The sequence below is a fragment of the Panonychus citri genome, unplaced genomic scaffold (genome assembly GCF_014898815.1).
Source record: "Panonychus citri isolate SS breed McGregor unplaced genomic scaffold, ASM1489881v1 Contig00134, whole genome shotgun sequence".
Classification (NCBI taxonomy): domain Eukaryota; kingdom Metazoa; phylum Arthropoda; class Arachnida; order Trombidiformes; family Tetranychidae; genus Panonychus; species Panonychus citri.
Window position 1 is genome coordinate 3241120 of NW_026515539.1, and position 17294 is coordinate 3258413.

The 17294-nt window shown below is 29.0% G+C and overlaps 1 protein-coding gene across 2 annotated transcripts in view; it reads left to right on the plus strand.

The window, feature by feature from the left end:
• The window catches only part of LOC128391006 (synaptogenesis protein syg-2-like), a 105566-nt gene that overhangs the window by 68085 nt on the left and 20187 nt on the right, over positions 1–17294 (plus strand). For both annotated transcript variants that reach the window (XM_053350830.1, XM_053350831.1), the window contains one exon: positions 9374–9424. In XM_053350830.1, coding sequence (XP_053206805.1) covers positions 9374–9424 — 51 coding nt within the window. The remainder of the gene's footprint in view (positions 1–9373; positions 9425–17294) is intronic.

Here is a 17294-nt window from a genome sequence, read left to right on the forward strand (position 1 = left end):
AACAATACAAGCAAATCAGGGCAAGAGGAATAAATTAGCTAAGTAAGATTATTTTATTAGTATTATCATGTTAGTTATTATTTTTATAACTTATATAACCCTAAGATTTTACTTGAATCTACTCGGTAATAATAAACAGATACATGTATTAACACCAAAAATATTTATCTTTTGTTAAAGAGCCATTATTGATATTAATAAGGATTAAGATGCTGAGAAAGATGTGCTGGGAGGGAACATAATGTCATTCTCAATTCATAATGTGGTGATTTGAATGTGACTAAGAATATTTTTCTATCATTAAGTTGTAATAAGAAAGATATTATCACTATCAATTATAAGATACTAGCCTATTATCATTTATATCGATGATAGAGTTTATTATCACTCAGGTTAAAATTCAGAAAAAAATATGAAATTCTGAACGTCTATAATATAATTCGGAGTTCAAGCTATTAGCTTAACATTTTCTGATTATATCATCACTTTTGATACTTATGATAACTGCTACTTCACAAGTTATCTTGATATTATACAGTTTTCACCGAAAGTATGAAGAATTGTTAAGATTATATTTTTTAGACTGAAGATATTTCAAAGTCGAAAATGTAAATAAATAGACCAAAACCAAGTTGAACTTACAGTTAAGAAATAGTAGTAACGTGATTTCAATTAATAAATCTGATAAATAAACATTAAATGCTAAAAATTGATCAAACCTAATTGATAATTGTCTTTAAACTATCACCTGATTTTTCATGGATCCACAATTTTTTCTTGCGAAACAAAATATCAGTATTGATTGTTTATTGTAGGTTTTAAGTAAGTGGTGACACTTGTGGTGTTAATTGCTGATTGTTGGCTCTCATTATGATTATGATAATTATGATTGAGTTGATTATGGTAATAATCATGATTAAGTTATGCAGAGGCTCATTAAGCCTTGGTAGAATCACTAGCAAATTACTAACAAGAGTAACAGTTATCGTGTAATAACATCACCATCATCGCCTTTACAAAGATATTGGTTTGTCTTTTCACGATCTTTTTCCTTGAGTCGATTATCGAGTTTCTCAGTATTTAAAATCTTTTTGCTAGAGTTTTTTTTCAGTAAAACCTCAGCTAATTGGACTTTATGATTAATCTGCCCCTAAAACAATCTCAATTTCATGCAAAATGATTTATATTTGTACTAATTACTGTTTACGACTTTTACAAAGTGGATATTGCAAGTCCACAAACAGCTTCTAGAACAAAAGCTAATCAGAGCAATTAGCTAAACTCCCTCCTAAGCCTATTAATTAACTCGTGTAAACTTATGTATTCATTGTGATTATGCACCAAACTTTAAATATCATTTAACCCAGAAAATCACATATGATATAGTGTCGTTCACATTTTGTGTGAAAATGCTATGGTTTAAGGTAAATTACCTCGAAATGATGAATATGGAATATGCTGAAAAATGGTAACGACAAAAAAAGTTTCAATTCTTCAATGCACTAGGATACACTTGGATTTATCCTGAAAAAAAGTCTTCAGTGTTTACCTCAAGATAATGTTAATTGTGTGAGTCAACATTAGTTAACAGTAGTTGAGATACAAAAAAAAATTATTATAATGCAAAAACTAATCATCTTAACTATATGTGGATCAGCATGATAATCATCATGCTGATCATGAGGAGTTGATATGAGCAATGAATAGAAGTAGAAGTGTTGAAAAAAAATCTCAATTCAGCTGAGAAAAAAACACCAACAGCAACAGAAAAAAATGAGCTAAAAAGATGCTACTGGCTATGAAAATGACGATGATGAGGAGAAAGAGCAAAAAAGTTCAGGATAAAAGATATAGCCTGATGGTAGGGATGATGATGATGATGATAATGATGAAGAGGCTGATTGGAAAATGCTAAAGATAAAAAACAAAGAGAAATTTGAGAATGATTAATGATTAAAGACTAATCGTTAAACTGGAGCTTAAGGTTATTCAATGCATTATTATACTACGAGGAATCCCCATGAAGAATGTTGAATACCCTTTGAGGTATGAATATTGACTTTCAACAGATCGAAATGTTTTCACTTTAGTTCTCAAACAGTTCAAACACTTTTGCTCACTGAGTCACTTTTTTTACCATTGAAACGAATGAAGAAAAAAAATTCTGAGCCTATCGAACTGCAACAATTGTGATATTATTAATATAAAACAAAACACTCAGAATTCCCCCAGTGACTTGGGGTTAGAACTTTCATCCCTCAATATACATTATTTTTTTACACAATTAAAGTTAATTCTCTTCCTTTATAATTAAGTTAATCCAATCAATTAACATATGAAGGTCTCACCTTTCAGGGAAGTAAAAAAAAACTTTCTATCAACATAAAGTAAACATTAATCTCCTTTGCTAATAAATATTCATACTTTCGTTAATTATCATGGGTAACACTGGATTAGTGTTAATTGCCATGTAATCTTAACGTTCTCAAACTACTAAAACTCTATGTAAACTTGATTAATGCTTAATGAATGTAAAATGATTAAGAAAATAATGTAACATTTATTCAGTTTTCTGTTTTTGAAGTTTCAATGAACAACAACAAAAAAATATTCCTCATAAAATTTATTCAATCCTTTCCATGTAACAATTTACTAATGTGATTATTTAATCAGCTTACACATTAACTAAGGTCTATTATTATTCACATTTTTTTTCTTCCGCTAATCTGAGACTGAAAATTTGCTCACTGATTCCCCGATGAAAATTCAGTCCTCTAGTCTTCAAAATTCACATATGATATAATCAAAATTCAAGTTTATTTACATGGAGTTTGAAAGAAAAAAAAAGTTTCAAGTTTTTCTTGAACATCTCACAATTATCATAAGCATTGTAACAAGACTTTGGTTGTTATTCAAATAAATTTCTATTAAATAATGATAATAATAAATGTAATAACAACAAAAACGACAACATTCAGCTTAGAATCTCAGAACTGGAAGAACAAAGGAATTGATCCAGTTGAAAATGATAATGAATAACATTTGACAGTAATAGAAACTATGGAAATTGGGTTATCCAGACAATCCTCTAGATTCTGTTTTGACTAAATTATTTTCTTCTCTTATATTCTTGATGTCTCACTTTAATTTTCATCGAAATCCAAATTATCATGATAACAATTGTTACACTTTCCTTCCATCTATACAAACAATTCTCAATATTATTATCATAATCAAAGAGTAAAGAATTTCTTTCCTGAATGAATGATACTTTCATGCTAAATGCTATCATAATATTTAATAATTTGATAGCATTTGTTTACCTAATATGATTTTATTACCTTTGTATTATTATCCTTTGGTGTTATATTCTTGCTCCTGTCACTATGATAATAATGTACATCCCGGTGATGATATGAAAAACAAATTATCGCCTCAAGGCAATTTAAGGTATAAATTTTTCTCAGGCCAATTTTTTACTTATTCACATGGATTGTCAATGTGATTTGATGATATTAGAAATTTGTTTCTTTAGAACTTTTTCTTTTTCATCTTTACTGATTGATAATTATGTTCATTATCAATTCGTTGACATTTTTATCATTATTTATGAGTCACAACTGATTTACCCAATTTTATCCCCTTTTCCATGTTTCTTTTGATTCAATTAATGTTCAGATTCATGATAACTTTCATCCATTTAGCTGCAACTTTCTCCCTTTTTATCAGTTTACTTATTGAACCCCTGAATCTTTTCATTCAATGCAGATTCTGATCATATGAACCAGAATAACTGTAATCGCTTCAATGATGATCTTTGGAAAAAAACTGCTGATAAATAAAAGTAAACACTGACGAGATGAGGATTATTATTCATTTGTTTCCAATCAGATTGAGATTCTTTTTCCTAACTGATTTCGATATCATATCATGATAGCCCAGTCATGATCTCTTTTGGTTTCTTATCGTAATTTTATCACAGTTTAATGACAAATATCTAATTCTGACAATCCAATGAAAACATTACTAGAAAAGTCGTTTCATTTTGGAAACTTGAAACTTTCTCTGAATCTTTCGAAATCATTTATTCCACCAAGAAATGTTTACTATCAATAAGATTACATTCATTGATTAATTCATATATACTTCTGTTCATTCAGTTATTCATTGAATCATGTTACTATCATGAAATTTGTCTGATAACTTTTTCTATTATTTACCATTTAATCTTATCTTATTGACTTCCTATCATCATTATCTTTTGCATCTTCTCTTGTCTTCTTCTTTGTTATTCATTGAAAGATTTTATCTCTTTCAGCCTCTGAATTTCATGAGGAAAAGCTTCTAATTATCAGCCTACTACCACTAACAACTATTAGTGAGCTTGATGGATGCTTAAGATCAGTTCGAAGATGATAAAAGGGATGAAAAGGAATCTCTCAGTCTCTCTTTTTGCTTTCATCACCTTTTCTCATTTTTCTCATCATTTCCTTCAAGGTTCATACAATATGTCATTCATGATGAAATATCCACCACAAGGAGTAATTTTTTTCTTCTTTATTCTAAATTTTTATTAGATAAAAAGTTCCAAGTCAAAGTTATTGCTCAGAAAAATATTTCGGTTAGAATGAAACATTTCCAGTCTCTCTTTAATACTTTAATATTTTCATCGAGTGAAACATTCATTCACCATGAGGAAACAGTTTCTCTGATTTCTAATAAATAATTTATGTTTAAAATTTTATTCTCAATTTAATCTAACCATTTTCATACACATTGTGTATTCAATGATGTTTATGATGATTATTTTTCTGTTAGTATAATCAAATGTTACCATGAAAAGTGAAACTTAAGTATTCTGGCTAGAAAAAAAATTCACTAAACTCAGAGAGGCGAAAGTGATAAAGTTTGGAGAGATTTTTTTCTTCTCTCATTCATTTCTTTGATAAGAATAAATTTCTCATGATAATATAATAGATAACATTATCTATGGTGTAACAGGAATCATGAAAATATTGTAACAAGAAAATAATGTTATCATTTTCTCTTACAATTGTTTAACCATCGCAAGTTTTGCCGCCGATTGAAATATGAAGAAATATTTCAAACATTCTGAGTATCATGATAAGATGAATTTGAATCTTTTCAATAGACTTATCATGTGATTGAGAATTTTTAATATTCCAAATCCAATTGTTATGATAAAAACTCACCAGAGACTCATTTGGAATGGTGATTATCTTCATAGGAAAGATGAGAAATGCCACTTTAAGCTCCATGAAATCTTATTGTAATATTCAGTTACCATTGGAATTGGAAATCCAGTTATCATATATATAAGTTAGAATAAGTTTCAATGATGATTCTCATAATCTTTGATGATAATCTTTTATTTAACCATTCAGGATGTTAATATTTCGTTATGATAACAACCTACAAAATGATCAACCTGTGTATTGAGTTATATCGAATCTCTTTTCTTGAATCAACTTTGAACTTTTCTCGTGAAGTAAAAAAATCCATTTGAAGGGGAAAAAAAGTTACTTAAAGTTGAAAATCAAATAAATGAGATGAAAAAGTAACCATGACACACTGAGAGACTTTGATAATAATTGAAATCACTTTATCATCATGACTTAACCAGTAACATCATCACAATATTATTACCATGATGTTGATCATCATCATCATCAGAATTTGGTGAAATTAATCAAAGAGTTAAAAGCTCCCATTGAGTTTGTGGGTAAAAGACTGGGAGCGAAGCGAAGAAACAAAGTTCTGTACAATTGAAAAAGCAGGGAAAAAGTGAAAAATATCATTCCCTGTAAAGAGAAACGATTTCTTCTCATGGAAAATGTTTATTCTAATATTATATTTATATATGCATGGAGAAGGGGGCTAGTGAAAAATTTTTTATTCTCTTTCGCTGCCTTTTACAATACTCATGGAAATGAATTTATTATTCAGCAAATGAACTTTGCACAACAGATAATTCTGATAAACATCAGAATTATTATTACAATGACACAAAATACTAAGGGTATCTGATGAATGTTGAATCATCATGAATTCATTACAACTTTTCTTCCTCTAGAATTATCATTTTTTTTTATTTTTTTTTCTTCTTTACTTTTGACATCAATCAAATGAGGTCAAAATTCAATCATCGATTTTCTCTCTCCCTCCCACTCAATAGTTTTTTCAGAAATTCTGCATTAACAAAAAATATCGATAAAAAAAATGAGGGTAAAGATGCTAATGAGAACTTGAAGAAAAAATTACTCGCCTCGTTTATTATCTATGATAGAGTTTAGATTATTCAAATTATTCGGAGAACAGTTTTGAATCGTTCAATTTAATGCTTGTTCTGTTTGAAATTAACACAATCAATAATCAATCACAATTTAATCAGCTCAATGACAAAGTGTGAATGTCTCTCTATTTTGAATTGAAATATTATTATACCTTCAGGGACAATACTCTGAATTATAATTGCTTGAAAAACTAAATGAAATCATCGGAAATTTTTGAATGAGCAAAGAATTGATAATATGATGGTTCCAAAGACCAGTTCATAGCCCAGTCAGAATTTAAGTACAGTCGCGCGAATTTCAATTTGCAAGATGTATGGAAATTCTTGTCTAGTTTATATTTGAGGGAAAATGTAATATTATGATTAGCAGTTAAATATCAATGCGGTTTCCAGAAATCAAAATGAGCATCTGACGTGAATTTTGAAATGAAATTATCATGAAGGGAAAACAATAATGAAATAAATTTCTGAGAAATCAGTTGAAATTGAGTAGAAATGGAAGTGATCAAGAAATAAACAAAAAGCATCTAATGTAAGAGATGGAATCTTCATCATTCTGAATAATCACAAATTATCTCAAGGAAAAGTGTCACCGTGTATAATTTGAATACAACAACAGTAGAGTTAATAGAAAGTGTGAAGAAGAAAAATTTACCCACAGAAAATTTTGTTCTCAATTCAAAACATTCTTATTATCTGACAATTCTCATGTATTGTTATTATATTATATTATTAACACTCACATGTGTATTCATGAGGGTATTCACCATGGGTACTGAATCTTTTTTTTCTTCTTCTTCTTCCAAGAAAACTTGGTGAAAACTTTTTTGCACCACAATTTTTTTATATATTCTCGTCATACTATTTACTTTATCTCCTAATAGTATTGATTTGCATACCAACTTTATCATCAGTTGGTTGTTGAAAGAATGCATACCCTCAGTCCTATTGAATACCCACCTATGCATAGTAATATACATGCACATAATGGATCTGACAGACATTTTTATATATAAAAAAGTATAATCTATTTGAATGAAAAGTACAAGGTAATATAATTTATATCTATATGTATGATAGTCAGAATGCTTTTGGATAAATTTTAGGAACGATTCAGAGAGAGAGAGAGAGAGGTTAAAAAAGAGATAAAAATATATTCTAAGATAATTCTGAAAAGAAACATATAAAAGTCTTTTTCCAATTCATAATAAGGTGAAAGATTTTCCAGAATAATGTTCAAATGTATAAAGATAATCATCATCTTCATCATGAATCTAGATCATTCGTTAATCTGATGATGATTAAGGAATGAGAAATGAACCACATGATGTGACCTCAAATAAGCAAATTACTTTTCATTTGGAAGCTCAAAGATAAACATTCACTTTGACATTCTAGTCTCTCAGACTTGAGACATTCTCTGAAACGAGAAAAGAACAGGAAAAATATCTATTCTCAATCGTAACTCAGGTTTGTAAATGTTAGCATGATGAGCACCTTTAAGAAATTGAAGAAAACATTACCGATAATAGTTCTTAGATTATAAGAGAAGTGGAAAAAGTAAGATATAGAGATGATTGAGTGATAATTTTACTTAGATTTCATTCATGGGAAAATTTCAATAAATTTTTAATAAATTTCGATAATCAGTCGACTTAATTGAGAATCCATTGGTTGAAGCTTGTTTCAAGTTTTCTCAATCCATGAAAACTTACCACAGAATTCAAGAGTTATCATGAAACTAAAATTTCCAGATAGAAAATTGTTTGATGTTTACTTATAACATTATCACTCAATTTTCGAACGTATTATTTCCCGATTATCATCATTATCATCATGAAAATAATATTATCATGAAACTTGAATGAAACAAATGATTGATAAAAACAATCTGACTAAAAGGTTTAACAAGATAAAGAATCTGAAAAAGGAAATAAAAATCATATATACTATTAGTAGAGCATTAAAATTCTGGGAATGTATTTATCCGATTCTGACAATTTACAGAAATCATTATCTTCACGGAGAAAAAATTCAGTAAAATAATCTTTTATATGAACATTCATTTTCGTTCAAAATTCCATGAGAATATAATGAAAGAAAATAAAAGAAACAAAACTCGTAACTCGAACATTTTTTCTCTCTTAGTTTTCGAATATTTCAATATCCACATCCATATTTTCCAAAGCTTCGAATTTTAAATGCAAAATCTTCCGAAATTTCCCCTGAAGATCGAAATTATGAGCCGAGAAAAAGTATTTTCTTATGAGAAAAAAAAGTAAACTTGAGAATCGAATTTTTTTACCTTCATTTAATTGGCTTGTTTTTTGTAGTGTAATTTTGAAATTTTCCAATTCTAAGACTTCAAGTCGTCGTCATGATTAAATTTCTGATTACCTTTATCATGAAATAGAATCAGATAATGTTCTATGTCTCATTTTCTTCTGTATTTTCATAATAAGTTTTCCCTCTCACTTCTCATCTCCATTTTTCGTCATCTTTTGTTTTAGACATAATATACTTCTCATTATCTTGATAAATCCTTTATTCTTTACATAACCATGTTCATCTTGATTGTTTTCCATCATCAGAATGTTGATGAACTTAATGCACTTTGCATCATATTATCATCGTCATCACACTAGTCCTTTTATCCCAATGAATATTCAGTTAACGTAATGAAATGATCAGAATTTGGTATTAACCTTAACAACTTCAAATACTTTCATTATTAATACTCAACCTAATCAAATATTTTCTCTTCTTCTTCTTTTTTTTGCCTCATCTTTTCCTCTCACTTCATCATCATCACCATCATAACAAAACCATGATTGTTATTTTGTTACCCAAACTCCCTGTTGGACATACATAATATGCTACTTTCTTTCATCATAATCATCATCCATTGTCCACACAATGTCCACTTGAACAACTGATTGATACGTGATGGACAACCGGTTGAACCTGTTGACCATGAAACAATATTGATGTTGATAAACTGAAATGAACCAATACCGATAATTTCATAAACGGCTAACTAAATTTACTCTACATGATCAGATTTTCCTGAAGACGAAGTTGAAGAATCAGAATATCGTAAAGATCCTTCAAGTAAGTTGACCAATTGACCATTTATTACAATTGATTTTATATAAAAATGACCCAATAAGTGACCACAAATAAATACAACTTTCCATAACCTCTTGAAACTTTCACTCTTGTCGTTTGTTTCAAAATTGTTTCCTTTTGTTCAGGAAAAAGTTGCACAATTTATATAATCAATATTTTCACCCAGTTTTTTGTTATCATATAACTTGACCAATGGTCAAAAAGTGATCCAAAAGCAAAACATTACCAACTCCCAGAAGATTTAATTACTCATGAATTACATGAGCATTAATTATTAATGGAAAATCAATTTGAGAGCAAAAAACTTATTATTTTTCATTTCTCAACATGAACTTTTCATCTTTGAATATCTCCACCAGAGCTCATGGTGATTGAAAATTCTGATCAGCTAATCTTATGAATCACTGATGAATTATTTTTCGTGTAATATCATGATTGATTTAAGCATAAACTCAATAGTTACGATTGATTTGGCTAATCAAATAGTCTGTTAGTTGATTGTTATTTTTACTTGATATTCAAATGATTACTTCAAACCTTCAGGGTAATTGAATAGAAACCACTGAATCTGAACATATCTCAATCAACTGATGACTAAAATGAACTAATAAAAATGATGTCAAAAAATAAATGCTAATGATCCTGATTTCCATAACATTATCCATAGATTTTAAATGTTATCCTAAAAAATATTACAGATTGACTGAGTTTCTGTTCAGTGTTAAAATTGAATTGAATTGAATTGAATATGAATAATATCATTTATTATGGTTGCGTATCCATCAAATTAATGTTATCATCATTAACATCACTATTAATTTCATTATTTAGCTCATGATTCAATTCCTATTCAGATTTCATTATATTTTTGGGAGTAAGTTTGTTCAGTTGATTTAACATCATTTGTTATCATTTCAGTAATATTATAACACTCAGATAAGATTAATATTGTTTATTTTGTGTCATGAGTTGTGACACTTTTCCTTAGATCATCAATAGCTTAAGATGATAACATTATCATCATCATGTTGGTGGGAGTTAAAACTGTTGAAAACATCAACTGATTCTCAACTAATTCATTCTCATGATAAGTTGATAGATTTTTTTTTCTTTCCCTTATTTTGGTAACATTTAATTTACGATGTGACTTTGATTGAGTATTTTGTATAATGTATGTATCTAAATACGAGTTTATTTCAATGATAATGATTAGTGATGATTTTGATGATTCCATTAGTGGTCAATGTTATCACATACTGACCAGCAGGTAAGGTGATAATAAAATAATGGTCACAAAAGTTAAGGGTTAGTGAATCAGTTAAGTTGATTGTTGGTGCAAATGCATAAACCCAATAATTGATCAATAGGAGGAGGAGGAGGAGGAGGGATAGTTAATCTAGAGAGATGAATGTAAGGTACAGGGTGGGATAAAAGTGCAACCTCATTATTATTATAACTCTTGACCATTTAAATTCCCAGTGGACCAAGGATAATATCAATAATGCACAGAGTATGAATATCATGTGAATAGAGGTTGTCTACATTGTCTACATGTTGTTGTTGTTGTTGACTGATTTAGTGAATTATGTGGAAAGGTGGACGAGTGGGTGATGATGAAAATGATGATGGGTTTGATTATTCAACAATTCTGATCAGATGAATTCTGTTAATAGACAAGTTAATAAAAAGGAAAATCTTGTTACTTCAAGGTTACAGCTAATTCACTTACCAAACGGTATCCATTTAATTATAGAGATTAACATTTACTCTAGAAATTTATTCAGATGTGTTTGTATAAATGCTCACTAACAGACATGTATTAATACATTAAAGTAATTATCGTGATTACAGGAAGAGAGAGAGAGAGAGAGAGAGAGAGAGAGAGAGAGAGAGAGAGAGAGAGAGAGAGAGAGAGAGAGAGAGAAATAAAATAGTCATGAAAATCTGAAAGTTCCAAAACTCAAACCAATAGGCTCAAAGTTTTTTTCTTTCTCACACATTATGGTGTTAATTTCCATGTAATTCATTCATTCTGTCATTTATGTTACTTTTTTATCTTGAGTTCATTTAAAAGTTCAATCATGATAAATGCTACTGATTATGTTTAGAAAGTTAAATTGTTACCAAATTGTTTGTAGTATAAACTATCAATTAATCATCAGTTATCATGATGTTTCTTGGAAATAGATGATTTGAATTTGATGTTGATAAAAAAACTAAGGAAACGGAATTGAACATGAAAATTGTCAACAAAATGATAATACATCAGAGCTAATAGTTGTTTTTACTGATCAGATGAACTTTCAGATCGATTGATAATATGTGATTTCTATGGATTCTTATGCCTTCTTATATTTCTTGTATCATGAAATTGAAACTTTTTGTTCATAACCATGATAATATCTCCATGCTCATCATTATCAACATGATGATAGTGTGTAATAGATTAACTATATAAATATTAGAAATCAGTAGAGACTGAAATGGTTACAATTGGTGTTATATTCACATGATGCTGATGATGATGATAAATCCAAGTTAAAATTAATGACTGTCACTAGAATTGATCAATGATATTCAGTGATAAAGTAGGGCGAGGCTTTGGAAGAAGCAAAATGAGCCATGAGGAATGTTTATCATTTACAGAATTTTCTTATTCCATCTTCATCTTGAACATGGAAGTTGCTTGCGTGATTTGATAAGACAAAATAAAAGGTCAACAGAGATGATGGTCACCATCATGATAATAATAACTGATAGAGCGAAAATAGAGAGAAAAAAGAAAGGGAAAGTTCTGGTCAACTGAATAGATAAAACTTACTTATATTATTCAGCATGATGATAACAATATCAGAGAGAGAGAGAGAGAGAGAGAGAGAGAGAGAGAGAAGATAATATATTGATAATATTGTGAGAGAGTAGAAATGTTATCAAATAAAAGGTAATCATAAATGACAATCGATTGAATCTAATAAAGGTACTGAATAGATGTTTCTACAATCGGAACTTCATAAAAAAGAATTCACAATTTTCTATCAATTACTCTATCAAAATTTTCCATTCACAAATTCAATTGAGTTGATCATTTTTTTCCCTATTCTCGAGTTGGAATCAAATATAAAAAATAACCATTTTGTCAATATCTTGAGTCAATCCTTCCTAAGGAAACGGAATTGAACATGAAAATTGTCAACAAAATGATAATACATCAGAGCTAATAGTTGTTTTACTGATCAGATGAACTTTCAGATCGATTGATAATATGTGATTTCTATGGATTCTTATGCCTTCTTATATTTCTTGTATCATGAAATTGAAACTTTTGTTCATAACCATGATATATCTCCATGCTCATCATTATCAACATGATAGTGTGTAATAGATTAACTATATAAATATTAGAAATCAGTAGAGACTGAAATGGTTACAATTGGTGTTATATTCACATGATGCTGATGATGATGATAAATCCAAGTTAAAATTAATGACTGTCACTAGAATTGATCAATGATATTCAGTGATAAAGTAGGGCGAGGCTTTGGAAGAAGCAAAATGAGCCATGAGGAATGTTTATCATTTACAGAATTTTCTTATTCCATCTTCATCTTGAACATGGAAGTTGCTTGCGTGATTTGATAAGACAAAATAAAAGGTCAACAGAGATGATGGTCACCATCATGATAATAATAACTGATAGAGCGAAAATAGAGAGAAAAAAGAAAGGGAAAGTTCTGGTCAACTGAATAGATAAAACTTACTTATATTATTCAGCATGATGATAACAATATCAAAAGAGAGAGAGAGAGAGAGAGAGAAGATAATATATTGATAATATTGTGAGAGAGTAGAAATATTATCAAATAAAAGGTAATCATAAATGACAATCGATTGAATCTAATAAAGGTACTGAATAGATGTTTCTACAATCGGAACTTCATAAAAAAGAATTCACAATTTTCTATCAATTACTCTATCAAAATTTTCCATTCACAAATTCAATTGAGTTGATCATTTTTTTCCCTATTCTCGAGTTGGAATCAAATATAAAAAATAACCATTTTGTCAATATCTTGAGTCAATCCCTTCGAATCCCCATGCAACTATCTCTTTCTTTTTCTCTTTCACTCTTTGAATCTCATCCATCATTTGTTGAGATAAAATTCTGATAATATTTCACTCGATATGGTTTTCTGAGTTCAACATGGATTCTTTATCAATAGAATGAATTGAAAAATCAAAATTTCTCTTCAAATTAATGATAAAAGTTGATAATATATTTAATGCATCTTCATAGTAGATATGAATACCCTTTTGATGGATAGCAATAGATACTAATTCAGGAATAAAAAAAAACATCATGAAATAATCTCCAGGTATCATGATGTGTGTAGGTAAAAAAAGTGATTCACGAGAAATTCATTGATTTGTGACAAAATAAATGATTTCGGTTATTTTTAATTCTGACGTATCATGTTATCGTGATTACGATTATGATGATGATATATTTGAATATTAATGTTAGCAAGGAAACAAAAAACAATTATAATAACTGTCAATGTCCATAATGTCCTTCAAATGAAAATCCATAAATATAACAATTACATTAATGATTGAATTACCTTTCAATAAGTAAATACATGACGAAACTACAACAGTGAGTTATTATTAGTTTGTATTACATGGTGAAACATTTACATGGTATCTCAATGGTTGATCTTGATTCGAGTTCAAGTCTAATATTAACTTTGATTGTTCATTATTATGTATCATTGTCATTGTTGTTGTTTGCTGATAATGTTTGTTGGTTTTGTTTCTATTAACTTGCTCCGTTGTCTGGGAGTAGATTTCACTCCCAACCGTCAGTGGAAATAGTTTTTTTTTCACCTCTTCCTTTTCCTCCACCTTAACCATTACCATAAATTGTCTACTATTATGAATGAAGATAAATCTGTTGTCTTCCTTCCGTAAACAGTTTTCTTGCTTTTACCTTCTACATCATCATCATCATCATCATCATCATCATCATCATCATCTTCCTGATCAATATTGTACGATAATGAGGATGAGAAGGAGGAGAAAACGGAAAACTAGAAGATGAAGATACAAGATGTAAAGATGATGAAAGAAACAAAACATTTACCTATTCTCGTGTATTAATAGTTTATCAGGTAAATTGATTGTTCTTGTCTGCTCCAAGCAATTTAGAGTTACATTTTTTTACTTGATAGTGGGAAAAATATTATTACATTTTCAGGGAATGGAAGGTGAATTGTGGGATTGAGCATGAACTGGAGATTGAGGGTCGGTAGATTGGATAGTTAATATATTCTCGGTTGTTTTATATTTGTATTCATCTTTTCATGAGTCTGAAGAAAGTAGTAACAATAATGATTATGATACTATCGAGTATATGTTATCTATTGACATGAGAAACAGGGAGTCTAAACTTAATCGACTGAATCAATTGATGCCAGTGAATTTTATTCAACCATTTACTATGAGGTGTAACTAGAAGAGTAACAATTAATTGATAAACAAAATGATTACCCTGACTATCCTCTGAAAATGTTTCTCCCAATACGCTTTCCAATTTTGTTATTATTTCCGGTTTCCGGGTGAATACTGACATTTTCACGCCCAAATCTTTCGATAAATTGAGATATTTTTATATGATTTTAGTTCATTGTGTTGATTTCTCTCTCTTTCCATCATGAGGTTTACTTATTGTTCACCTATTGATTGAAATTCTGATTATACTTCATGATATAACTTTTCATTATTTTCCAAATTTTTTTCTCTCTCCTGAAGCTTTCAGGCTGAATGAAATTTACTTTTTTCTGCCTCTATTCTCGCCCATTATTATTATCGCTATTTTCATGATAAAATGATTGATTAGAAACTGATTCGATGACATGTTATTTCAAAACGTTATCCAAACACCATCATGCTTACCATGAAAATTGGTGATGAAAAGGTATGCAAATCATAAGTTACATAATCATCTAATATTGCTGATTGAACAGTTTATCTTATTCTGGTCAGAATGATGAACTCGAAATTCATGATCTGATGAACATGAAAAAAGAGAAAAAATCATTACTTTAACACTCAGGGAATTGAATGTTCCTTCAACTCTGATAATATAATGCAACTGTCAACTTTGATCATTCGTAAATCATAAAGAATGAGGAATCAGAAAATGAAAATAAATCCATGATACTGATGATTAACATGAGAATCCAAATTCTCTGATTAATATCCAAATGTTGATTCGTTGGGTTATTTTTATCATTATCATTTGAAGATATTTAGTTGTTGGTATTATTTGGAAACATGTTATCAGATTTTATGATTTTCTGTAACAATTACAACTCATTGGAATCAATATTTCAATATTATGTCATATTTGAAATGATAATTGAATCAAGTTGATTAATTAGCAATTAACGAGATTAATAATTAAAACAGTAGGTAGACACAATCAGTTTCATAATAACCATATGAAAACAATTAATTTCCATTAGAAGCTGATTTATTGCTGATGAACAATTTAATTTACCCAAATTACCCTAAAGATTAATCAATTTCTCAAACAATGACAATTGATAATTATGATTAATCTTTAGTCACAATTAACTTCCATACCAGGCGATTATCAGACTCTATTAAATATTCCAAAAATTGTACCTTTTAAATTGTAACCAATTTCTGCGAAAATATGCTTAATTGATCCAGCCAATTTTTGTAGAATAGAAAAATAATAAATTAAAACTATTATAATCTAAAGGTAAGGATTTTATCAGACAAGAACACAGCTGATGCGAAAAAATTAAAATTGATGAGAGAGCGCGTTCGAGGGTCATTTGAAGGTCATTACATTATTCTAGACATTTTCAAACATAGACAATGAGTTTGCTGATCATTATAACTGCAAATAATAAATTACAGCTAATTAAAAAGTAGATAAAAAATCACGTAATTCATTTAATAAATCCGGTTATTGAAAAGAGAGTCTTCAATTTTTATATCCAAAGAGCAAGTTGATTCAGGTCATTTATGTAAGAAAGCGTTTTAAGGCCATCTTAAGGTAAACATTTGAGTATCGCTCAAACTCATACCACCCAAGTCTTAAGTCTCTGCGACTCATTGTTTCTATGGAAATCGCAACGAATATTGGTGAAGATATCTGAATAGCCTTGTAGTTTAGTAGCACCGATAATAAAAATACTGCCAGTTTAATCTGAAAAATAGAACGAACAAATATGATTAGTAAATTGTGACTATTGATTTAAATTGATCCGCTTCATGGATGATAACCCAAAACAATCAATATTAACCGATGTTATCTTAATTATAATCGATAACATTAATAACGTTTCAGCATTTACATTAAGACAATTGGTGAATCCTTTCAATGATAACTATTACTAAGATTATGACTATTAGTTTATCCCTCATATGACATCCCTATTATCATTATTATGGTGATATTTGAAACTTTGTCATGACGATAATGATGCTGATAAATTCTGAGCGATACTCTGGTTTTCACGATTAAATTAATTTTTCAGTTCTTAGGAGTTGGATGGAAATTCAGTTTTCTTTTCTTGAGAAATTTTTTCTCTCAGGTTTATTAATGAATCATTCAAATCTTTTGATCTTATCATAGTAATAATATTTGATTACCATGATTGACTAACTGAATATACATATGAATAATTGTGACTAATCTGATTAAAACTTATTTTCTTGAATAAGTTTAATTGAAAAGATATGGACAAAGTATTGGAATAAGTAAATATCATCATGATGTTCAATTAGTTGATCTGCAGTTAGAATCAGAATTTTCTTT